The sequence below is a fragment of the Orcinus orca genome, chromosome 5 (assembly GCF_937001465.1).
Source record: "Orcinus orca chromosome 5, mOrcOrc1.1, whole genome shotgun sequence".
Classification (NCBI taxonomy): Eukaryota; Metazoa; Chordata; class Mammalia; order Artiodactyla; family Delphinidae; genus Orcinus; species Orcinus orca.
The window spans coordinates 36221868-36248376 of NC_064563.1; the positions used below are offsets into that span (position 1 = coordinate 36221868).

The 26509-nt window shown below is 36.1% G+C and overlaps 1 protein-coding gene across 3 annotated transcripts in view; it reads right to left on the reverse strand.

The window, feature by feature from the left end:
• Nucleotides 1-26509, reverse strand: part of DNAJC13 (DnaJ heat shock protein family (Hsp40) member C13) — a 123486-nt gene that overhangs the window by 34693 nt on the left and 62284 nt on the right. For all 3 annotated transcript variants that reach the window (XR_007477657.1, XM_004286531.3, XM_049710532.1), the window contains 16 exons: nucleotides 25989-26093; nucleotides 24137-24339; nucleotides 22958-23042; nucleotides 20155-20309; nucleotides 19066-19111; nucleotides 17020-17174; nucleotides 15432-15633; nucleotides 13206-13321; nucleotides 12535-12613; nucleotides 10991-11126; nucleotides 8193-8377; nucleotides 7686-7760; nucleotides 6367-6486; nucleotides 4384-4563; nucleotides 3295-3462; nucleotides 1189-1302 (listed from right to left, as the gene is read on the reverse strand). Coding sequence is in view for 2 of the 3 variants with exons in the window: in XM_004286531.3 (XP_004286579.1) it covers nucleotides 1189-1302; nucleotides 3295-3462; nucleotides 4384-4563; nucleotides 6367-6486; nucleotides 7686-7760; nucleotides 8193-8377; nucleotides 10991-11126; nucleotides 12535-12613; nucleotides 13206-13321; nucleotides 15432-15633; nucleotides 17020-17174; nucleotides 19066-19111; nucleotides 20155-20309; nucleotides 22958-23042; nucleotides 24137-24339; nucleotides 25989-26093 (2124 nt within the window). In the remaining variant the exon portion in view is untranslated. The remainder of the gene's footprint in view (nucleotides 1-1188; nucleotides 1303-3294; nucleotides 3463-4383; nucleotides 4564-6366; nucleotides 6487-7685; nucleotides 7761-8192; nucleotides 8378-10990; nucleotides 11127-12534; nucleotides 12614-13205; nucleotides 13322-15431; nucleotides 15634-17019; nucleotides 17175-19065; nucleotides 19112-20154; nucleotides 20310-22957; nucleotides 23043-24136; nucleotides 24340-25988; nucleotides 26094-26509) is intronic.

The following is a 26509-nucleotide window of genomic DNA, read 5'->3' on the forward strand; positions in this document are numbered from 1 at the left end:
GGGATGAATGGATAAAGAAGATGTGGCACATATATACAATGGAATATTACTCAGCCATAAAAAGAAACAAAATTGAGTTATTTGTAGTGAGGTGGATGGACCTAGAGTCTGTCATACAGAGTGAAGTAAGTCAGAAAGAGAAAGACAAATACCGTATGCTAACACATATATATGGAATTTAAGAAAAAAAAAATGTCATGAAGAACCTAGGGGTAAGACAGGAATAAAGGCAGACCTACTAGAGAATGGACTTAAGGATATGGCGAGGGGGAAGGGTAAGCTGTGACAAAGTGAGAGAGAGGCATGGACATATATACACTACCAAACATAAGGTAGATAGCTAGTGGGAAGCAGTCGCATAGCAAAGGGAGATCAGCTTCGTGCTTTGTGACCGCCTGGAGGGGTGGGATAGGGAGGGTGGGAGACGCAAGAGGGAAGAGATATGGGAACATGTATATGTATAACTGATTCACTTTGTTATAAAGCAGAAACTAACACACCATTGTAAAGCAATTATACTCCAATAATGATGTTAAAAAAAAAAAGAATAGATGATACATAGAAATCTGAGACTTGTTCTCCCTAGCTCTGTAATTCTGAAAACTTCTATCAATGAAGAGCTCTGAGTGACTATCATGAAATGAATTCAAAACTAAATTTTGAATAATTCAGGACACCCAGTGATGGTTACTCTTTAATGAAGTCCAAACCCCAAAACACAACTTCTTCTAAACAATCAAGACTCAACCATCTAATGTATGTGTTATCCAGGCCTTCTCCTTATCTCCCATTCTACTTACTGTCTTTTGTTTTTCTCATGGCTTAATAGTTTCTCCTCTAGAAGGTGGCAGGATAGGAGAAATTATTCAATTTTGATACCAGAAAGCAATTTTAATTTACTGGGGAAAAGAGGCTAAAGAGAACAATTAAAACAGAGCTTCTGGGCACAAAAACTGGTTAAAATAGAAGACAGCTATATGTAAATGGTAACTAAAAACACAACAAAAAATCCTAATGTATATTAAATATAATAAGAATGCTATTATTAAATGGGCCAAATATTAGGTAGCAAAACCTATAGGCTTGATCAACACCCAATAGGGAAATAATGGGTTTCTGTTTCGTCAATACTAAGTTATATTTCCAGAGATTCCATTAGAGTAAGTAATTTATAAAACAATAACATACTTTTTTAATCATGTTTTCTTGTTGGGATTCAAGAAATTCAAGTAGCTCTGCTCTTGTAGAATTGTTCCATATCAAATAGGGGTTCTCTGTGTTACTGTTAAGCATCTTCAAAATCTAGGAGAAAGAACATTACTGTTTTATAATATTTAGGAAATATATTGAAATTACCATTCATTAAAATTGTCTATGACATGCCAAGCACCGTAATAGGTGCCTTAAGTATAACAGATCTCAGTAATTCTACCAAGTATGTTAATATTTTCCATTTTGCAGCTGAGAAAAATCAAGACTGAGAAAGATCAAATTATTTGCCCCAGGTCTCACAACCCTTAAGTGGTGAAACTGGGATTCAAATTTGAGTCTGTTTTGACTTCACATTCTTAACATTTGCTCTGCTTTGTGAAAATTACATATGATATCCTGTGTTAAAGCATTTTATAAACTCAGTAAATGTAAGCTTAAAAAGAATCATACCATACTGCCTTTACATACATATATTTGAAAACAAAATCTAAGTCTTTATGAAGCATACTCCTAGGAAGGGAAGTAAAATTTATGGGCAGAGACTCAGTTCCGGTTTTCTTGGCCAAACCTTGTAGTTCTGCAGACATAGCTTATGCCTGCTTAGCCATCCAGGGTGCTTTCCCTTTGTTTAGCTCTCCTCAATTTTAAGTGTACACATAGACATTTAACTCTCCTTTAAATGTTTTTTGTTGTTGTTTTTTGGCTGTGCCTTGTGGCTTGTGGGATATCAGTTCCCTGACTAGGGGTTGAACCCGGGCCCTCGGCAGTGAAAGAGCAGAGTCCTAACCATTGGGATACCAGGAATTCTCTAAATGTTTTAATAAGAACTTTTTACACATTACATTTACAGAGCTCTGTGCTAGGAGGAAAGCAGTGGGTTATTACCTCCATCTTACAAAAAGACATCCAACCCTTGTTTTCAAAACATGAACTACCAGTTAAGTAAAATAACTGAAAAAATTTATCATGAAGAAAATTTTAAAACTCTGAGAAGTGGCAGTTTAAAATAAGTATTTTATTAAATCCAGATGGAGTCCAGGCCAAAATTTTGAAGTGTTACTTTTTTTTTTTCTTTCCTGTACTAGTTAATCAACAACTTGTTAGTATTTCTGGAAAGAATGTTTTCAGTCAGCAAAATACTTCACACTGGTGAACACAAAGTCCGGAAAAAGAACCAAGATCAAGATTGGCATCTAAAGCACTTCTCTCTTACTCAGGGGATCTGAAAGGCAGTGTCTTGCACCAGAAAACAGACTCAATCAGATTAGATTAAAAAAACAAATAAGCTGTTTATAAATTCTAAAAATATTTTACATTTGGAACACTGAGGCCTTTTTGCTTCTAAAACTATTAGATGATTATCAGAGAAAATGAAATAAAATAGCCTACAATTCTACAATTCAGGGATAACTACAGTTAACATATTGATACAGATCCATCCATTCAATTTTTTAATACCAAAAATGGGATTTAACCTTTTCACTTAAAATACTTTAAACATCTTCTAATGTCTTCCCATATACCTTTACAATTTGAGGCTTCAAGATATTCTATTTAATGGATTTCTATAGGTCAATTCTCTAATGCTTAGATTGTTTCTCAATGATTCTCACAGAAGAGGTTGGGCGATCTGCCACGATCATACTTATTTTTGTCATGAATGCATATGTGTGTATATACTGACTTTTAGGATTTCCATGCTGAGTGTAAGCAAGTTATAGCTTATAACAAACAGCTAAAAATAGAATCTGGGTCTCCTGACTCCCAGTCCTCTGTCCATTCCAAGTTCACTCTCTTGTCCTGTTCCTTTCTGATTCAATATTATCAAGAATTATGGGGAGCTCTACAGCTGAGAAACATGAAGTTAATCTACCCTTACAGAGAGACTGGACTTGTAGAGCTGATATGATAACATCAGCATCAAGCCACAACAACAAACCAAATTTCTTAGTTGAGAGAACAAGCATGTGAACATTTTCAATTTTTAGGTTTCCGAGAGCAATCAACATTGTTATATTCCTCTACTATCTAAAGAATCTTGCAGTATTTATCAAAAACCCAGGCTACTTCTGAAGCACATACCTCAGTAGCACTAACTACAGCAAGTTTTCTAGCAACATAGGGGGTCAGCATGCCAGCTACACTTTTCCTTATGGTTGGATTTTCTGGTGTTGCTTGTTCTTCAGGCAGATACCCTCCAAGGCGACTCAGAGCACGGACACTCAGTTTGGCAAGACTGTTGGCTACTTCCTGTTATAAAAAAATTAAGACATTAAGACATTAAAATAGATCTGTTATCTTACACAGGCAACAGTACCTTTATGGAATCAAAACAGTATGGAACATATTAAGGAACAGAAAGCAAAAAAAAAGAAACAAAAAAGTCCCCAACACTGACATCAGAGCTTATTCTTTTATTTATATGAAAGACCATCAGAATCTATGTACTCATTTATACCTAATACGGTATGTTGTAGATAACTGGAAGAAGCACATTGGGGGATAGGGTGGGGAATAGGGATGGGTAGGTAGATCTGATCGCTACAGGCACATATCACAATGAGTAATGAATGACAGTGAACAGGAAAGGACAGAAAAAAATATCTGTAAAAATCACGTAAGTTCTCAAGTGTTTAGGGGAGCTAGCCCCAACAGCACTGTTAGGATCTCCCTGAGATACACAACCATAATTTTGCAAAAATAAAGGTGACTCTGAGTACTCAAGAAAAGATTAAGTTATGTGCAGAATATGCTATTGCAAATTCCCTTGCCTTGAATCCTTCCGGGATAAGTGGTTAAGATAAAAAGTTTTGGGGCTTAGGGCTTCCCTGGTGGCGCAGTGGTTGAGAGTCTGCCTGCCGATGCAGGGGACATGGGTTCATGCTCTGGTCCGGGAAGATCCCACATGCCACGAAGCGGCTGGGCCCGTGAGCCATGGCCGCTGAGCCTGCGCGTCCGGAGCCTGTGCTCCGCAACGGGAGAGGCCAGAACAGTGAGAGGGCCCGCGTACCATAACAACAACAACAACAAAAAAGTTTGGGGGCTTAAAGAGCAATAAACTTAATAATCTTGAAAAACAGTTTATGCCTTTGAGGCTTTGAGCTAGGGCTTTGCTTTGCATTAACCTACGGTATGGGTTCAAATTCAATGTTTAAGTAGTGTTAAGGTTACCTGCTGGTTTGTTTCTTCACTTTTCTGAATACCACTCTCTTCTAGTGTGTAGTCATAATTAAACAGATAACCAAGCAGATGCCACAAAATTCCAGCTTGCAATAGGTGTGTCTGTAGCCAGAAATCCACAGCAAAAGAGCTGACACATTCTACCCCAAGAGCTGCCACTCGTGGAATACTCTGAGAATAAGAATAATGGAATTAATTACAGGATTAAAAAAAAAGCTCCCAAGAGAAACAGGCTGCCAATGTATGTCAAGCTAGCTAACTTATTGTGTGTTTACCTCCTCTTATATTTTCAATACCAGTTTATATCTGAATCCTATATCTTTTAAAGCCTAAAATTAAAAGTAACCCTGTGAAAAGACACAGAATTCCTATTTTTAGAAAATTAATTAATTTTTAAATTGAAGTATAGTTGATTGACAATATTGTGTTAGTTTCAGGTGTAGAGCATAGAGATTTGATTTTTTGCAGATTATATTCCATTATAGGTTATTACAAAATACTGCATATAAATCCTTATGCTATACAGTAGATCCTTATTATCTATTTTATGTATAGTAGTTTTATTTGTTAATCCCTAATTTGTCCCTTCTCACCTCTCTCTCCCTTTTCTCTTTGGTAACCATAAGTTTATTTTCTATGTCTGAGTCTGTTTCTGTTTTGTATATACATTCATTTGTATTATGTTTTAGATTCCAAATATAAGTGATATACAGTGTTTGTCTTTCTCTGACTTATTATATTAAGCTAATATTCTCAAGGTCCATTCATGTTGCTGCAAATGGCAGCATTCTTTTTTATGGCTGAATAACATTCTGTTGCGTGTGTGTGTGTATACACATCTTAAGCCAATTGTCTGTTGATGGGCACCTGGGCTGTTTCCATATCTTGGCTATTGTAAATAGTGCTATGAACGTTGGGTACATGTATCTTTTCAAATTAGTGTTTTCATTTTTCCAGATATGTACCCGGGAGTGGAACTGCTGGATAATATGGTAGCTCTATTTTCAGTTTTTTTAAGGAATCTCCATGCTGTTTTCCATAGTGGCTGTACTGTACCAATTTACATTCCCGTGAACAGTGTATGAGGGTTCTCTTTTTTCCACATCCTCTCCAGCATTTATTATTTGTAGACTTTTTGGTGATAGCCAGTCTCACTAATGTGAGGTGATAGCTCATTGTGGTTTTGATCTGTATCAGAATTACTATCTTTGAGGCTAGTTAGTGTCAAAGACTTGGGAATACAGTTTTTTGTTTCACTTCTTGTATTTTTAATTTTTAAAAATACTGATAAGGCATTAATAGCAACGCATGTGCTAGTGATCTTAAGTGTATCAATGATATCTTTAGTGCAGGTGTACAGATTTACTTCTTTATACCAGACTTCGCATTCTTATTAAACACTTCTAAGGACATCAAGTAAATATAGTTGAGGACATTATTTTCATCAGATTCCTTATTTCTAGATACCTTAGCCTGGGATCAGCACCCTAATCCTGTTCTATTCCAACACAACTGTCACTCTGCCCAGTTACCTGAGAAATCACTCTCCTTCCCAGCCACCTATCACATCACCCACAGACAACTTCCCCTGGCAGTACCAGACTGGGAGGAAACAGCAAGCTCTCAGATCCCTATAGCTTTTCCACCAGGCAATGACTCAACTCTTAAGTTTCAGGTTTTACGTGGTCCTTTACTTTCATTAGATTGATTTAGTCTAGTCTTCTCTCTTGCTTCCCTGCCTCTGTTCAAATATTCACATGAGACCAACTTCCCTCTAGATATGTCACTCTAGTCTTACTCTTTGTGGGCCAGCCCAGGAACAAAAGCCACCATTTACAGCAAGGCTTTAGTGAAAAATGTAATTTACTTGAAAATAATTTTAGGAAAACAACTAGTTAATAAATTGGGGACTGGCTACTTGACAAGAAAACCCACTGCTGACTGAATCCAGAAAGTGGTAAAGATGACCTCTACCTTGCCAAAATAGAGCACCCGACAGAGATCCCTGATGATGCCAGGCATTTCTGTGATCTTCTCTCGGCATTCTTCAAACTGAGCGGCCACACTATAGCATTTGCTTATGTGTCCACACACCTGCAGACAACATAAGAGAGAAAAAAAAAAGGTCACATGTGCATTCCTTATTTAAGACAGTGGAAATCAAATCAGCGGAGATTCGTGAATAATGCTTAATGGTATATATGACACTCCAAAATTAAACAGAACATTTCTATTGAATTATTAGTATTTCTGGTTAAGATTCCCTATAGATGCAGGGTTGGCAAACCATGGCCGCTAAGGCTAACAGGCCAAGTCAACCCTGTTCTTGTATGGCCAGAAAGCTAAGAATGGTTTTTACATTTTGAAAGAGTTGCAAAAATCACAAATAAAAATATGCAACAGACTGTACATAACTTGAAAGCCTCAAATATTTACTCTCTGGCCCTTTATAAAAAGAAGTTTGCCAACCTCTGGAATAAAGTATTTTTGTCCAGAATTCTAATAATGTACTGTACTTAAAAATAAGGATGAAACTCAAAAGCCTGTACTCGATTGTTTTATATTCTAAATTTTGCTGGCATAAACAAAAGGCCACATAAAAAGATGCATCTACAGTGATCTTAATGAACTCCTGATGGATTTTCTATTAAAGAATTCAACAGAAAAAAAGCCAATGAAAACACTAGGGATGGGAGAGGGAGGTAGAGAAGGAAATTAAGGAAGGGGATAGAAAATAAGTGAAATAAAAATGGCAAAATGACAAATGTTTGAAACTGGGTAAAAAAAAATTAAGCCAACAGATTACATATGATTTAGCACAGTGGTTCTTAAAGTGTGATACACAGACCAACAGCATCAGTATCACTTGGCAATTTTGTTAGAGAAGCATATTCTCACGCCCCACCCCACACATACTGAATCAGAAACTCTGTGGGCAGGGGACCTGGGAGGCAGAGCTCAGCAACCCAGGTTTTTTGTTTGTTTGTTTGTTTGTTTTTGCTGTACGCGGGCCTCTCACTGCTGTGGCCTCTCCCGCTGCGGAGCACAGGCTCTGGACGCGCAGGCTCAGCAGCCATGGCCCACGGGCCCAGCTGCTCCGCGGCACATGGGATCCTCCCGGACCGGGCACGAACCCGCGTCCCCTGCATCGGCAGGTGGACTCCCAACCACTGCGTCACCAGGGAAGCCCGCAACCCAGGTTTTAATGAGCCCTCCAAGTGATTCTTACAGATGTTAAAGTCTGAACTACTAGTCTAGCGTAACTTTCTTGGAACCATATGCTTTAGTCTTACCTGTACAGACATGTCACTTGGTTTACTAGAATGATTCAAGACAGCCACACAGCGACTAAATGCCTCTTGTAACACCTGCAGAAAAAGAAGTCAGCCATCAACTCTCCATTTTGAGTTGGAGTCTGAAAAGCCTTTTCTGGTAGGGATAAAACATTAATAACCTTTTAATATCTGAAACTTGGCAAAGAAATATTTGCTCAATTAACATTTGTTAAATAAACAAGTAAACAAAGGACCCTGAAGTTTTTTTAAGCATCCCACTATGCTATTTTGCAAGTAATATTAAGCTCACCAATTTTGAATCCAATATTCTCCAATTCACGTTGTGAAATAAAGCTCCATTTATTTTAATTTTGGTATTATAATATACAGAATATTGTTATCTGTTGCAAAAAATTAAAGAAACTGTATCAACTGTATTTGTACTTGGTGAATTATTTATTGCTAAGAGACATACAGTTTGCCTAAACTAGCTTGAAGACAAGGACAAAGGTCATTCCATATTACCTCAATTCCATTCTCCCTTCTGAGCTCTTCAGCATTGAGGGCTGAGCAGTTAACAGTATGGAAAGCCAGCTCTGCAGCAGCAGGCAACAATGGTGATTCTTTTGAGAAAAGGAGGTCATCTGAAGTTTCCATTGTTATTGTCCTAATTAGCATGGGGTAGCCTGCATATTTATAAGGCTGTAAATCTGAAATAATCATGGTTCTAAGTTAATTTTGACACTACTTTCAGTTATGTTGCCAAAAAAAAAGAGATTAAAATATTCAACATCTTAAATGTTTCCTAATTCTAGTTTATAAAAAGAAATTAAACCAAGTACAAATCCCTTGGATCTTTTCAACTAGCAAACTTGTTTGGTGGACTTTTCTAAAATGTTTCCACTAGAAAAAGAGTATTTTCTGGTAGATTAAAACTGAACTTTGTGTATAGTGGTTTTGATCCTTTGCAAAATATCTATGTTTTCTATGTTGTCCATGTGATCTTTATAACTTTTCACCTGATCACAGACAGCAAGACATAGCCAATGCACCAGAGACCCATACCTCTTTAAAAAGAGATAGAAACATTTGATTTAAATGAGTGAATATTTTATATTCTGCTTTCTGAATAACAGGAGTACTTTCCTATTTTACCAGTTATCATAAAATAAATGTTTGAAAATACTGAATATAATTTGTTACTATGAATACAAAATAGAAAGTTAATTTATTAACTGTATTTGGCTAATTCCATATTTTGACAAGCAAATTTAAAAGTGAAATCTGAAATATACTGGTGCTCAATTCCTGTTCTTTTCATTCTTTTTTTTTTTAAACTAACCTATGAGGTGGAAATATGTAAATTAATTGGCTTTGACTTTATAAGTATCTCTGTCATCCCACTTGAAATCAGCATAAAGCTTTTTGCCTTTTGAAGATGACAAATAATCTGCTTTAAATTAACTCATTTCTAAGATGGCTTAAAAAAAAAAAAGCCCCTTGGAACTGGTCCCAGTAGTCCTAACACATACATACATAAGAAGAAGAGTGAATTAATGTTAAGTTCTATCAGATCAGGACCCCCATCCCAACTTACTGAGTATAAACCCCCTTTGGGAAAAGTGGAAGACAGCCTGAAAAAACATTCTGACCTTGATAATATACCAATGATGAGCTACAACTGCACCTTGTGGCTAATATAGATTTACCAGCCATCAAAAAACAACCAATGGTTTGAAAAAGACTTCTTTAAACTCATTCTGATTAGTGATAAATGCCATATAACTAAATGCTTTACAAATGTTTTCTGTTGAGTTCATATGCAAAAGTGAATCAATTAATCACTGTTCTCTAATGACCAAGCTGCTCAATCCCTACGCTGTCCCCTCCAATACTTAAACTGGAACCCTACTTGTCTTCAATTACCCAACACTCCTGCTTATCTCAGATCCCCTCTCTTTTCTCCCATCATCCTATAGAGCAAATGGGTCTCCCACTTTGTGTGTAAGACAAGTTTAGTTCCCAAGCCAATGGACACATGCCATATTGAACCCAACTCCCACCCTCAACAGAGTCTTAAAAATTCTCAACGTGCTCCTAGCTTTCTGGCTGCTACTAAATAGCCCTGAAAACATGCTGGAGATTTCCAATAACCTGTATCCTGAAATTGAAACAGAGCAGGACCTTATGGTCCTTGCCCTCCATGTCCTCCACCTGTGCAAAAACTTTAGCCAAAGAATAAGTTTAATCAGAGAAGTGAGGAAATACAGAAACAAAGGCAAACAGTCAAAGGAGACCAAATAATAGTTTAGTCATTAAGCAAAGTCAAGGACCTTTAGTTCCTCCTCAAAGGCTACAGATAATGTTCTGAGCCATATCCTGTGAGCTGTCTTATAGATACTGAAAACTCCTACCAGGTGGAAGAAGTTAACTACATGATGACCAGACTATAGCCATGACATAAGCTGCCACAATTCTGAGAAGTGGCCTCAAGGAAATGGGAACAAACTGACCCTGGAACTGAAGACTAACTGTACTTAAAGCAATCAAGATGACACTGGTCAGACCACCACATGACCAATTTTAAGATGACTGTCAGAGCTGACTGGACTGTTTCTGCATGTAGCCCCTTCCCTCAGCCTATAAAACCTCTTGCCCACTGGTTTGGGGTGGGGGGAATCAGCCTTTGAACAGGCAGCTGGCCTTCCTCCACCCCACCCCCTTGATTACTGGCATCCAAAATAAAGCAAACTTTCCTTTCCACCAACCTTGCCTCTTTATTGGCTTTTGAATGGTGAGCAGCTGGATCCCACTTTTGGTTACAAAATCACACCTATTTTATCTATAAATTTTTCAAACTGTCCCACAGGATCAGAGGGTTTCGAAAGCTACCACAGGAAATGAGGTGTGAAGGGATATATAGGATCATTTGAAAAGTTTCTGTTGCTTTTTAAAAACCAGAACACTCTTGGTGTTTTCAGCCTTTAGAGGTTTATGGATAGGTACAGTCTTATAAAAGACATTTAATGATCCTTAAATGCCAGGTCCATTTTATATCTCAGTTAATATGTTTACTGCTAAATGGCTAAAGACAAAAACTAACCAAGTACCTCCAGAGAACAGAAATGTACTTTAGGACGGAACAATGAAATCTGGTTGGAAATGTAAACTACTCTAACTACAGAAAACTACTCTTTTACTATATCTAAAATGCAATTCTAAGAGTCTTTTGCAATAATAATTAGAAATAGGCTGCAGAAACAAGAAGCATGGTAGAATTAGCTGGAGGGTAAATCAAAATTTGAGAATAACACATGCCTTACCTTCTTTATGACGGTTGAAGAGGATGCTCTGTGTTTTCAGAATTAAAATTATATTCTCTGGATCTGGTCCATCTGTTATTTTTGCTGATTTGGTACATAAAAATTCATAGGCTTTATTTACCTTTTCAAACATATCCTGTATGTAACCAAAGACAATTAACTTTTGTTAACATCTCGAATTACAACTTAGAACACAGATGATTTGTATTTTGCCAGTAAATTCTTTGGTTACTATTTTGTTTTGTTTTTTACATAAAGGGATTCATTCCAACTGTAATATAGGTGGTATACTTTTAAGGTGAAACAATTTTTTTTTCCAAATACTTATTCAATGATCTCAGTACCATTTACTGAAAATTATTCTTCAGTAGCTTATACCATATATGTCATATTAAACTCATACACACCAGAGATAGTTTCTGAGTTGTTACAAAAATAGTTATGATAAGAACTACTGTTTTTTGAGCACTATGGCAGGCACTGTGCTAAATGCTTTACATACATTATCTCACTTAATCCTCAAAACAGCCTTGTGAGGTGTGTACCCTTATTAACCTCACCTTAAAGATGTTAGCTTGCCTAAAGTCACAAAGCCCATTGCTCACAGAGCTAAGACACACACCCAGGTCTGACTCTATCTGTGCTCTTAAATTACTATACTATAATGTTCCTTATCTATATGTTGATCCTTGTGCCAGTATAATACTATTTTACAATTGCAGTTTTATAGAGTATTTTAATATCTGGTATTTTAAGTTTAGCAACTTAATTCTAATTTCAAAATTTCTTCCTATATTGATTGTTTTCTTTCCCAGATGAATTTGAATTGCTTTAGATTTCTCAAAAAATGTCCCAGGCTTTTGATTAAAAATGCCTTAAACATATAAAAGTGACATTTTTTCAATGCTGTCTTCCTATTCAGGAATACTGCCTGTCTCTAATAAAAAACACTAGCCCTGAATCAGTGGAAATTACTGCAAGTTTCTAGCAACAAACTATGAGTACTGTCTTTATTGGTCCTTGTCTGATTTTATCTTTCATGAATCTCCATTGGCGCTGTAGTAGGAAGCTGGAAAAGACAAGATCAGGGAATGCCGGCAGCAGATGACTTTAAGTCTGAAGCAAATTTTCTACTTTTTCATTAAGAGTGATATGAAGTTGGATGTCATTAGAAAAAAATAAATTACCCAAAGCAATCTGGGTGGCAATGGCATCACTACAAATGAATTAAGTTCACCCATATCCTAATTTTCAGTTATTCATGTGACTGCCCATTAGAGTTAATTCTCAAACCGACATGGGTAAGGAAAGAGAATAAAACCCAAAAGTTACTAGTCACAGTGTAGTCCTTTTGATAAAATGAGAGAAGATCATTTATGCTGAAAACTTGGGCACGTGGGTCAGAGGTTAATTAAACATATACTGGACATATATTATGAGGCAGACACTGGCGCATAAGATGAGCGTATCTTTCCTCTGCCTGAAATAGTAATAAAGCAAAAGCAAGTCAACCCCAAAGCCCTAATTCCAAAGGCAGTACATACCCTCCCTTCTGGATTCTTATCAGGGTGGTACTTCTGTGCAAGTCTGAAGTAAGCTTTTCTAATCTTGCTCTCATCATGCCTACAAAATAGGAAAACTGTTTCATGAATTAAGTAAGGTGCAAGAAAATACTTACACAATCATCTAAAAGTGCTTAAGTAAGGTGCAAGAAAGTACTTACACAATCATCTAAAATGATATTTTAAGAATCTTACTTTTACTGTATATGATCATATAGTAGATATCAAATTAAACCCAGTAAGATTTAAGTAAGATGATTCCTATGTGTTATCTTTACACATAAAAGATAAAACCTAAACATTCCCTATGCAAGGTTACCATATTCACTTCAAATTACAAAACCATATTTAGGTTTTGAAGAACTAAGAATTTTAAACTAACTTTTCAAATTGTCACTTCAAACTATAATTCTAAGTTATTTTAACTATCAGCCTTGTCAAAAATGAACAAATTCAGTCTATACTTAAAATGTCTTTTAAACTTTTTCTCTAACATATCTATTCTACTATAAAACTTCACTGATGATAAATTAAATCTGCATTCTTTCCTATACGTTTGTCATTTACGATCCTAGACACACTGTTGTCAAATCTCTTCCTCATGTATAACACAAACTGCAAGAAGGAGGAAGATGATACTGAAAATGACTCACGGTCCCTGTCCTTGAGGGAGATTAAGCACTTCATAAGCATCATCTATTGACATTGTAGGTGGCTTCTTTTCTACTTCCTTCTTCCAGGCATCAAGGGTATCTTTTAGAAGCTTAACCTTAAAGACAGAGAATTAAAATTTATATCTATTAAAGTAAAACTATTTCAGAATATAATTTTTAAATTACAGAATTGTTGTGCTGTATTTATTTCAACTGACATTTCTAGGCTAACCAATTAACAGCTTTCTAAAATACAAATAACCAAAATCACCTTCTAGCACTGTTAAATGGTCAGATAGCAAGGTATTTGTTATGGGGCTATATTTTTTAAAAAGTAATATTTTATTATTTATTTATTAATTTTAATTTTTTTTTTTTAATTTATTTTTGGCCGTGTCAGGTCTTAGTTGCTGCACACAGGATCTTCGTTGAGGCATGCGGGATCCTTTGCTGCAGCACGCAGGCTTCTCTCTAGTTGTGGTGTGCGGGTTTCTCGCTTCTCTAGTTGTGACAGGCGGCTCCAGAGCACATGGGCTCCGTAGTTGTGGTGCGCGGGTTCCAGAGCACGTGAGCTCTACTTGAGGCACGAGAGCTCAGTAGTTGTGGTGCCCGGGCTTAGTTGCCCCGTGGCATGTGGGATCTTAGTTCCCTGACCAGAGATTGAACTCGCGTCCCCTGCATTGTAAGGCAGATTCTTTTACCGCTGGACCACCAGGGAAGTCCCTAAAGTGATATTTTAATTCTCTGCCAATTTTTGTCTCTACTTTTTTTTTTTTTTTTTTTTTTCAGTACACGGGCCTCTCACTGTTGTGGCCTCTCCCGTTGCAGAGCACAGGCTCCGGACACGCAGGCTCAGCAGCCATGGCTCACGGGCCCAGCTGCTCCGCGGCATGTGGGATCTTCCTGGACCGGGGCACAAACCCGTGTCCCCTGCATCGGCAGATGGACTCTCAACCACTGTGCCACCAGGGAAGCCCTGTCTCTACTTTTAACTGTTAAAGAAACGTTCAGAAAGTACGGAAAACTTTGGAATTAGCATTCACTGTAGTAAGAGAGGAAGCAGTATATGATCGCATGCTTCTCAAGGTGATCTAACATAATTACTGGTATACTGGTATTCAAACAAACATAAGGGATAGTGAACACAAGGGAGTCTGGGTAGGGGTGAGAAGAAGAGGGCTAATATTTGCTGCATGCCTATGTGCCAAGAAGGTATGTGCTTTACAGACTGCAGATTTAATTCTTATATAAAATTTCAGTAATACATGAAAACATTGAGGTTCTGAGAGACAGCTGCATACTTCCCAGTTAATAAGTGATGGAGCTGGATTCAAACCTAGGTCTGACTAAAAAGCCCACACTTTTTCTGCTATCTCATGTTGAATCCGGAACAAGCAGCAGTGTCTACCTGCCTTCATTTGGTCATTGCACTGTAAAGAGGCAGTGCCTGGTGGTACAAATGGCAATTGTTCTTAAGTCTTCTGATGGTAAGGGTAATGGTAAAACCTCTGCTATAGTAACAGACCAACAGGGGCACCCAGGCCTACTTTATTCCAGGCTTTCACTAGGTATCCAGGGGCTCAAGTTGGACGGGTCCCAAGGGCACTGCGACAGCAGATACTACTATACAAATGTGCAAGTCACACTTACTGCCTCCAGTGTGTGCCAGGAATATGCTGTGTTTTTTTATATGAATTCTCACTTAATCTTACCAACCACCACATGAAACAGTTGCTATTGGTAGTAGTAGTACTATTACCATAACTGAGGCTTAGAGAAGTCAGGCGGTACACTGAATGTACATACAGAGCCATTAATGGCCAAACTGAAACTCAACCCCAGACTGCCTAACTCCAGCATCTGTGAGCTTAATGAATCTCCTATAAAGATGAGCTTCCACCAAGCTATTATAGTATGTAATTGTATTATATACATGAAATTGAGTTTGTTTTGTTTTTGTCACAAAAGATCAAGATTGTAAAGTCCTTTTATGCTCCCTGAAAAAACTCTTTCAGTTTGCGATTTACCCAAATGTACTGAACTACACTCAGAATTACACAGTGCTTAAGTAAGGAGGAATATTTAAGAAAGAATTACACAGTGCTTAAGTAAGGAGGAATATCTAAGAAAGCTATTATCCTTCTTATCACAGAAAGAAGAAATACCCAGAAGTGATTAGAGGTTTTTTTATGGTTTAAGAAGGCAAAAATTAATCTGCTGACTTACCGGGTCTTTAATTGGCCAATCTGGAAACCGGAATGTATCACAAAGTTGTTTGAGGTAATAAATATTACAAAATAGTTCATTTTCTAGCTGTGGGTAGTTGATAACTGGGATGGGACAATATTGATAAAGTGCTCTTGTGTTACTCTGAAGACGAGGTGTGAAATCAGCAAGATGGGCAGCAATCTTCTCTATCATAAGGCGCCTACAATTAGAAAAGTCTCCAAGCATTATGAAGGCATTATTTTATTCTATTTTAAAGAAAAGGTTAAGACAGGTAATCATTCAAGGTAATTAAATGGATCTTCTTCAGAATAACTTAGTTATTGGCCTAAAATGAGAGCTTGTAAGAATGTTACTCAGAGTATTCTAAACTTACTATGTAAAAACACTCCATGGATATAAACTTATTTGTAATATGATCTATAAAGAAGACCATAGAGAAAAAGGCTGACAATATCAGTCCTTCTTATTGAAAATTCAGTCATTAGAAAGTCAAATGGTATGGAATCTGCATGCATGAGGGCACAGCCACAGAATCAAGTTAGCTATCACCCCAAAGAAGCTCACTGCCTGGTCTTTATTTTAGTTAATGTAGCACAACCTGGGATCTGGCCCTCAGCTAAGCAGAAAATTGATTTGCTCAGTATACAGAGAGCTACATCTTTTAGATGAGAGACTCATACTAACCAATCTCCGGAGAAAAATATTATACAGAATAACTGTAATAAACGTATTCATGTTCCTATACATTTGTTCCCAATGAAAAATATGAATATTTTCAATATGAAATTTCAATTTTCAAATTGAAAATTTTCAATTTTCTATATGAATATTCATACAGAATATATTCAAATTGATGGCTAGCATATGCCAAGCCTGTAGGTCAACCTATCAGAGAAGCCAAATGATGACGAGCAGGTGGCATTGTGAGTATGAGTCAGCCAAAGAAGAGTGAGTAACTGACTCAGAAGATCAACTGCCATCCAGCTAAGAAGACCAAGGGGTTCTCCAGAGAGCCAGACTTGACACTGGAACCATTAACTGCTGAGTCTTTCCTGGACAGTGCCTGCCTGGACACTGACATCTGCTTCTGGGCCTCTCCTTTTTCTTGGTGGAAACAGGCTTTTCCTATGGCATTCTCCTGCTAACCTCCAGATTATGGTCAATATGTGCTGGCTAGGGAGCCCTCATTCTAAAATGATTGTGGGTATCTCTAGACTGATCCATTCCATGTGGGCATAGTTTTTAATTAGTGGGGTACAGTTGTATTTCCAAATACCCAGAAGGAGTGTCTTGATTTTATTCCTATATATCTCTTACATAGATATTAATTCATTGTCTAAAAGCACCAGTGGTAATAGGCTCCACCCTTATATAAAGCTCTATTAAGGTAACAGTAATTTTGTCAAATCATCTTAGAACAGAAAAAAGCTCAGGGCCTTGTCAACAGCAGTCACCTGATTTGGCACCAATGACTACTGTAGCTTTAGATTATGTAACTAGTGAAAGGAAATCTTTTCACAGAAGTCAAACCAGATGGGAAGAGGCAAAGATTCTGTGTATAAAATACAATCAGCTGGCTATTTACCTCATTTCACTGCTCCAGATTGCTTCTGGAGTATCAAATTCTCCTAGAAAAATCTCAGCAAACTTTTCAGCCTCGTAATTTTCTAAGTAACAAACCATTGCTTCTGGTAGAATGTGCCCAAGTATACTTCTCTGAAAAATATCTTGTCCTTTCGTCTTTAAAAAAAAAAAAAAACAAAACGTAATCAGAAACACTAAAGTTATCTTTCAGTTTTCTAATAAATGAATTGGGGTTAGAGAACATTTTAAGAAAGGAGAATAACTGGAACATACTGCTTTTATGCTTTTGAAATTTAGATGGAAAAATGGCAAAATGAGAAGTGCAAGGTGTCTGGTATAAACTGGCTTGGCATGAACTCCAAGGTGGAACTACCCGCTCTAACCCTGCAGTAGCCTTAACCTCCTCATCGGTCAGGTGTTACCAACATTATTTAGCACAATTAGCCTTTGACCATGTATAACAGTAATGAACAACACAAGGAAGACTCTGCAAAAATTTACATCAATTATTCTGTGTTACATCGTTGGCTTATTCAAAAATAAGTCCAGAAAAATTGAGATCTTAAAGAGCCTATCCTCATGAAATGTGGCTAGAATTTAGATGGAGTATTTCTATACAAAGTAATTATAATTAACTGTACTAAGAACTCCATATTCTCTGACTGGCCAAATGAAGTCAGGGTAATGTTCATATTTATCATGCTAAAATTTTAAACTCATTTCTTTACCTGATGGAAAAAATTCCTAAAGACTATGAATACTTTTCTTATTTCCTTCTAGGCAAACTGAGGATGTTTTATTCTTCTAGGATCTGACAGAGAGACAGGGGGGAAAAAATCCAGACATGGTTTTACCACTTAGTGCAAAGACAAATTAGATGATGAATATTTTCAGGCTTTTTACTAATAAAAGCCATAAACTGACTATCTGTTAAACTTTGGGGTGAAGAATTGCTTCTTCTTTAGAATACTATTATTTCATAATTCCTACATCTAGAGTTCTGCTATAAACAAATATTGTTTGGCTGTAATTCAAAATATTGTTAGGGAAAATGATGTATATAGTTTCTCATATTATAAAATTTGAAGAAAAAGATTACATATGCATAACTTCACAGAAAAAAAGGAAAAAAAAGAATGATTAAAAGTGCCTAATGTTACATTAAGGTGGTAACAATAGGGCCAAATTTTTTAAAAACTTTATATTCTCATTTTCTATTTGCATAAAGCTATGGAAATCATACTTCCATGGGTATCACTTTAGTATTATTAGACTGTAGACAGATAACTCTCTAGGGCTTTACTGGCCTCTCTATAAAACATGCAGTTTTGGTCTTGTGTCTGTTGTCAGACTGGTGTAACATTCCTTGGTTAGTCTCTTAAACAGTGGTCTAGTTTTGGTTTATTCTGCTCTCAATAAAATATGAAAATCAATGTTCCATGAAAAGCCTAACAAAATTTCAAACACAATTCAGTTATGTGTTTACAATAAATATCTCTGTAAAATGCAGGTATAAAGCTACATTTTGTCAGAGCCACCTGGATAAGTCTTATCTTTTTTTTGGATTCCTACTTTTCCTCCCCAGTAAAATGGCAATAATACTTGAGAGCACCTGAAGAATTAAGTAGCTTCAAAAAAGAAACTTAGCACTTCTAACATGTTGGGATATGAACAAAAAGAAGGTGGAAGTCTTACTGAATCTGAGCTGACTATATGAGACTCAGGTATATACTGAATTATTTATGAACATTACTAATGTAAATTTTACACTAAGGGAACAAATTATATTCATAGCAATGCCAGGTTGTAATTCATATCTACAATTTAATTATTAATTCTAATAGGCAACATTTATTTTCATTTTAAAAATATTAGCGTAAACTTTCTATGTGCAAGGTACCACAAGGAATGCAAAAAATAAAACAATACCTGCCCTCAAGTGCTTATAAGGAAAGGAAGGAAGGAAAATTCACAGCTAAGTAAACTTTAGTGCCAAGACAGCTTCCCCAGTATTAAGTCACGTATTCAGAGGATTAATTTGCCTTACCTCCTCTGACTTGAAAGCCTGTTTGGTATGTGTGTACTTCAAAAACCTAGGAAAAAGAAAATTACTTATCAGGTATAGGAACTGATTTAGATTTAGTAACCTCAGTTTTCTAAGACCAGATTTTTTTTAAGTATAGTTGATTTATAATGTTGTGCCAGTCTCTGCTGTACAGCAAAGTGACTCATACACATATAGACATTCTTTTTTTTAATATTCTTTTCCATTATGTTTTATCAAAGGATATTGAATATAGTGCCCTGTGCTATACAGTATGACCTTGTTGTTTAAGACCACAACTTTTATATGTAAATAAGAGCCACAAAAGGCAACTTGTAAATCCATATTCCCAAACAGTTTAATTTCTAATTAAGGCAAGAACTTAAATGAATTAGAAAAAAATTTAAATTATGGTCATATTACAGTTATGTATTAATATTAAAAAATTACTCAATTTTAAGAAAAAAGCAAAATGTAAAACTGTATATAATATGCATATAGTTAAATCTGTACGATTAAAATACTAGATGATACAATTCTTATGTTAGATGTGGTAAAATGGTGTAATTCTGAATAATTTTTCCCCTATTCTTTTTTTTTTAATTTATTTATTTTTGGCCGCGTTGGGTCTTTGTTGCTGCGCGTGGGCTTTCTCTAGCTGTGGTGAGCAGGGGCTACTCTTTGTTGCGGTGCGCAGGCTTCTCATTGCAGTGGCTTCTCTTGTTGCAGAGCACGGGCTCTAGGCACACGGCTTCAGTAGTTGTGGCACGTGGGCTCACTAGTTGTAGCTCGTGGGCTCTACAGTGCAAGCTCAGTAGTTGTGGTGCACGGGCTTAGTTGCGCTGTGGCATGTGGGATCTTCCCAGACCAGGGCTCGAACCCGTGTACCCTGCATTGGCAGGCAGATTCTTAACCACTGCGCCACCAGGTAAGTCCTCCCCTATTCTTCTTTCAAATTTTCAGACATATATAAACAGCTCTTATAATGAAAAATTTAATAAATACAATGATATGCTCACAAAAAACTAATTTAATAAATCTGTCCATGTACAATTCAAGTAATTTCAAATAGATTATCACTAGAGTTCTTACCGAGCAACAGGAAGCACATTGGAACCTGTATACATCATAATAAAGAAAAATACTCCACTAAGATAAAGTCGAGGTAACTGTGGGTTATCTTGCATAATACGATATAACAAAACTGCAACCTTCTCAACAAGGATAGGGTCAAAGGTCAGCAGTAGCTAAAAAAAAACGAAATAAAATGTCTGGTTATTGGGCTGTAAAAAACTTGCAACATCACCATTCATCTTAGGTTTATGTATTTCATGTGCTGGGGTTACAGTTTCTCATAAGTAGTGTAACAAAATAAAAATCAGACTCAGTATGCTTGTCTACCAGGTTCTAAACAGATTTGAAAAATATTTTATAGCATTTAATGCAGAGATAGTAAAATATTAATAAAGAATTGATCAAAACTTATTCATAAAAAGTGCAAACATGCCTGAAGCTGCTTTGTCATGATTATAGATAAAATTATTTCCTGTGCAGGAATCTTCCTGAATGGATTTCTCTGTTAATGACAAAAGAAGAAAAAAAAAGTAGCTACCCTTTGGGTTAGTTTCAGGTCAGTTGATTTGAAAGGAAGCATCCTCTGAAGACTATCTGAGAACTCAAAAGAGCTGAGCAGAGAACAGCTTTCAGTGAAACAGCACTAAAAAACAGATCTACAAGTGCAGGTACAAGGCAAGAGGGTAACCAAATACCAGTAGTGCCACTACCAGAAAGTACCAAGATATGTGGTTTACAGAAATCTGAGCTAGCAATACTGAAGGAACTATCTGGGATCACTGGAATGAATCTGGGCTAATAAAAAAAAAGCATACAGTATTGCTATGACTAAACACCTGATAAGATAAAACTTATTAAATTTCTTTAATAAAAGTGGCATTTCAATTTCCTATAAACACTTACTTCTGAAGAATTCCCAATTTGGAGTCAAATGCTACCAGTAAAAAATTACAATAACAAGAATAAGTACTAGCTCAGATTAGGGGTCAAAGTTCTAGATTCAGTGTATGAGACTGAATAGCCATATGTCTTTTAAGTAAGTAATTTAAATTTCTCTGTTTTTGGTGTCTTACCTATTCAACAAAGTATTTAGATTATACATAGTAAAACAGTACTATGATATACTTTACAAAAGAAAAACTGAGATATAATAACACAGGATTTTCCCTAGTGTTAATGGTGTTTGTGTTTAAGATTCGATATCACTCTAACAAAAATACAGGAATTAACAGGCAACAACCTAGAATATTTGAAATTGTGACTATATCAGAAAACCTAGGACATTCATTCACTGTATCTTAGACGACTCCAAAAATTCTGAAGCTGTATCAGATGGTAAAACTGGTGATTGCTCTTACAGTCAAATGATGTACAGAAATCTGTACCAAGCAATGTAGATAGATAATGTTCCTAAAAACCGCTACAACTGCCTAACTGTGCTTAGCAAGAATAAGGCCTCCCAGAATATAGAAAATTAAGTGAAAACAAAAACAGCTTCTAAGAAATGTTTTTTTGAACTCAGTATAAAAAAATATGGGAGGCATATACTGTTAAAAGCAGCTAGGTTTATCACTAAATTTCTTCAATCTTCCTACTTGTTCAGTTACTATTAAAAATTTTTGTTAATTAAAATAGATCTTCCCCCCAAAGTTTCATGTTACACTGACCACACCTCTTAAAATCTGTTTTTCAGTCAATCCTCCCTGGCCTGAAATTCAACCTTGCTTCTTTCCTTTCAGTTTCATAAGTCTTGGGAAAATGTTTGGGAGAGACAGGTTTTCTAGGCATGGTCCTTTCTCTACAGGAGAGAGGCCGGGATAGAGAACAAATCCCTCTCCTTGTACCACTTCACATATGCAGCTGCAGACACACACAGGCCAGGGTGGTAGTGGCTTTCAATTAAGGCTCTGAAAAGAAATGCCCACAACAGAAAAGTGCACAAATGTTGAAATGCTGGTATGCTTAAATAACAGAAGTTGGGGAAAATTCTTTTAAAAGTTGATAAGGTACTGTCATATTCAGAAGCCTTTTTCATTACCAGTGACTTTCACTATTGGTGAATGTAAAAATATACCGAGTAACTCTCCTCTCCCTTTTCACACCAATGTACAACTGAGAGATACAAATGGCACAAGTTACTGACATATTTTAAAGCCACACCATGTGTGGTTAATATAAAAAAATTAGATTTGACAGAATAATCTATAGACAGGAGAGAAACAGTGACCTGACATCTCTGCGACCTGACTTAGGGCTCATCTGGAGTTTAAGTAGCTTAATTCCCAAAGAGCAGAATAACAATAAGAAAGAAAGAAAAGATACTTAGTATATCCTACATAATTTCAACTCAATGCTTTGGATTAGTTGTTATCCATGATAACATATAACTGAGAAGACTCAAATACTCTGAGGCAAGCTGACAAGACTGCTGTAACTATTTCTTAAGATATAACCCACCATGCCCACATCTGTGGGATGCTGGTGTGCTTCCCAGTACCCCTAACAACACCAACATGCACCACAAACTGTCACCTTTCAGTTATTACAATGTTGTGATTTTAAGAACAGATAATAAATAAAACCTTATGAGAGTAATTCTGGAGCATGGAAGCTTCCCATGTCTAGGCTCTTGGATACACAACCTTCCACAGTATATTCAGAATATCAACTCAATTAGGAGTAAGTGAGGTAAGTATAATTCAGGCCTTTTGAAAATGGAACATACTACAATAAGACAAAGACTGGGGCTCACAATAAACTTAAATAAGGGAAAATGATTCTTAAAATATTGTTCCTAGTTTATAACATAAAAGTAACTTACCTGAATAATATGGGGAAGGCAAGCATTGTCTGACAGCAGCCTTTTCACTCTAGGTAAAGGTCGAATGATGGCATTATCTTGATCCCTAGAAAAACATTTTTTTATGGTCAACATTTAATATATTTATTAAGATTTGTATGTTCAGAGCATATGACATTCTACTAGGCATGAAGCATGTTACCTTACATTTTTGTTAATGAAGACTAAGCTCTCATACAGCTGGGAACATGATTAGGTATTTTGGTTTAAATCTATTTGGCTGCTTAATATGACTTCATTTCCTTCCAAAAGATTTCCTTGAAAAACAGTACCCTAGAACAGCCAGAGACTCTTATTTATTATTTAAACTTGGTGTTTTCCAACACACTGTCAGTGGATATTCCCCCCAAAGGGCATATCAAACTTTTTCAATAAATGTAAACCTTAATTTAACAACTCTCAGTATTTTCCAAGTGTAGCCTCAATTTTAGTGCTACATTACTTCTAAATACTAATTGTATGTTTTTAAGCCTGATCTGAATTTTAAAGAGAACTGGAACTATAAAAGCCTCGAATGCTATAAAATTAACAATTACTCATTAAATTCCATCACAAAATATCTTTACTATAGTAATAAAACAAGATGATATATATGCAAATTTTGACTGAAAAGTTTGAAAAATTGAAAAGTTCCATGCAAGGGTTATAATTATGACTATCACTGGATAACAAAGTCTCACCTTCACTAGTCAAGCGGGGCAAGATGTGGGCCTAGACTCATGTTCTTAAACCAGGAGAGGCTAACCTGACAGATCAGGAGCAGTCACTAGGCACTCACCACTGGTCTATGAATCACAGAGTGTTCATTTCAAAACTTTCATACCTGATTCAATGAATATGACAATTGTTACTGTTGCTAGAGAGCTGCTAGTAAGCCTCAATTTTGTAACATTATTTGAAGTTTCCCAGAGAAAGTTGCTTTTTAGCTTACTTTATCAATAAAATTTGCAAATTATTTTCTTATATCTTGCTTCAAAAAGCTCCAAAATCCAAAGCAGCATTCCCCCAAAGCCACAAATAGAAAACCTTTGCTCTAAGTCACTAGAACAATCCCATGCCTTAGCAAGCACCCATACAAATGGGGAGAACAAGATGTTTTAGAGTCCTTGTTAACCATGGAAATGTTCAATTACATTTTACCTGCTTGGAAAATATCCACACATTGTGATCAACATGTTCAATATAAGGGTAGCAAGGTCAGTTTCATTTAGTACAGCCTGTCCACTGGCTAACAGACACCACTTAAGCTGGGGTATTGCCTGAAGTGGTCGCCATCCATCCATGCCTTGAGCCCAGCACCTGGTTTTTGCATTTAACATTCCTTTGGTCCACAATTCTTGCATCTAAATGAATGGAAGGCATCATTATTACAAGCAGACCAAACAAAATGAAAAGGTTTGCTAATGTTTTCTATTTTACAGAAAATATAAACTGAACTATGAAATACACATACAAATTCACTATTAGAAAGCAAAAGACTTCTGTTGACAGGCCTTCAGGAACTCAAATTTGGCTGCTAATATCAGAAAATAACCATTTAGTTGGCCAAACTGCAGAGCATAAGGAACACTGGAAAGAATAAACACCATAGGCAGAGTATAAAGCAACCAAATTATATATAAGTGGAAGGCTGGTCTTCTATAAAACTATCTTTGACTAAATTCCGACTGAGCCTGGGAAGCCAAGAATTGGAAGCCAAGTTGGCAGGACCAAACATCACCAGATGTTAATTAAGATGGAAATTGCCCTTGGAGTGTATAGGCAATTTTCAATGAATTTAAGACTGTATATTAAAACTTACCTGTTCATACCATAAAGAAGCATTATAGCTTAACATAATTATTATACAAAAGTCATTAAAAACCTGAGTGCTACTTCCATAACTTTTATTTTTAATTTTTAAAATTATTTTTAATTGAAGTATAGTTGTTTATAATGTGTTAATTTCTGCTATACTGCAAAGTGATTCAGTTATACATATATATTTTTTATATTCTTTTCCATTATGGTTTATCCCAGAACATTGAATATAGTTTCCTGTGCTATACAGTAGGACCTTGTTTATCCATTCTACATAAACTAGTTTGCATCTGATAATGCCAAACTCCCACTCCAACCCTCCCCTCATTCCCCCTCCCCCTTGGCAATTACAAGTCTGTTTTCTATGCCTGTGAATCTGTTTCTGTTTCATAAATAAGTTCATTTATATCATATTTTAGATTCCACATATAAGTGATATCATATGGTATCTTTCTCTTTCTGACTTACTTCACTTAGTATGAACTTCACTTAGTATGACAATCTCTAGTTGCATCCATGTTGCTGCAAATGGCATTATTTTGTTCTTTTTTATGGCTGAGTAATATTCCATTGTATATATGTACCACATCTACTTTATCCATTCAACTGTCGGTGGACATTTAGGTTGTTTCCATGTCTTGGCTATTGTGAATAGTGCTGCTATAAACATAGGGGTGCACATATCTATTTGAATTATAGTTTTGTCCAGATATATGCCCAGGAGTGGGATTGCTGGATCATATGGCAACTCTTTTTTTAGGTTTTTGAGGAACCTCCACACTGTTTTCCACAGTGGCTGTACCAGCTTACATTTCCACCAACAGTGCAGGAGTGTTCCCTTTTCTCCACACCCTTTCTAGCAAATGTTATTTGTAGACTTTTTAATGATGGCCGTTCTGACTGGTATGAAGTGGTATCTCATTGCAGTTTTGATTTGTATTTCTCTAATAATTAGCAGTGTCATAACAATAGCTTTTAAACAGTAAGATTTGAAGACATGATTTTGTGTGTATGTGTGTCTAGAAATACAAGTCATCTCGTCCTTTATGTGGAAATAGAATGGCAGAGTCCTTGGAGCTGATGACAGTAAATCAAATCATAGATTTAAAATATTCCACATCTCTATATGTGCTATCAGGAGGATATAAAAAATGACTAAGACTTCCATGAAAAGTTTCTCCCAAACACATACCTCATGAAATCCATATGGGCCACTCCTTTCTTTGTCTGCATTGCCAAAGTACCATTCCTTTTCACTCTCTCTTTTCATATCTGGAGCAGCTTCAATTACATTGCTCTAAGTTTTAAAAATATTTAGTTATTTTTCAAGGCAGAAATCTAAGGGGGCAGATGTCATAAAAAGTTACACAGTACTAATTTCTTGAGTTTATATTTCTTTAGAAATCCATCTAAAATTTTAAGTGACCCAATTTTAAGAGTTAAGGATTAGATACCTAAACTAATAGTCCAAAAATGCTACTTCCTTATTATGCATTTGAAGTAAACAGTTTCCTAAATTCACTTGGCAATATAAGCTAAACTCAAAGGCATCTATATTCCAGATGGTCATTAATAAATTCTCAGGACACTAAAATTTTAGTAGCAAAGAATACTGCAAATAGCTATATAATCAAACATATACCATTAACCAAAACCACAATGCTCAAAAATACTAAAGTTCTTTTGAAAGAAAAAAACTCACTCCAACTAAAA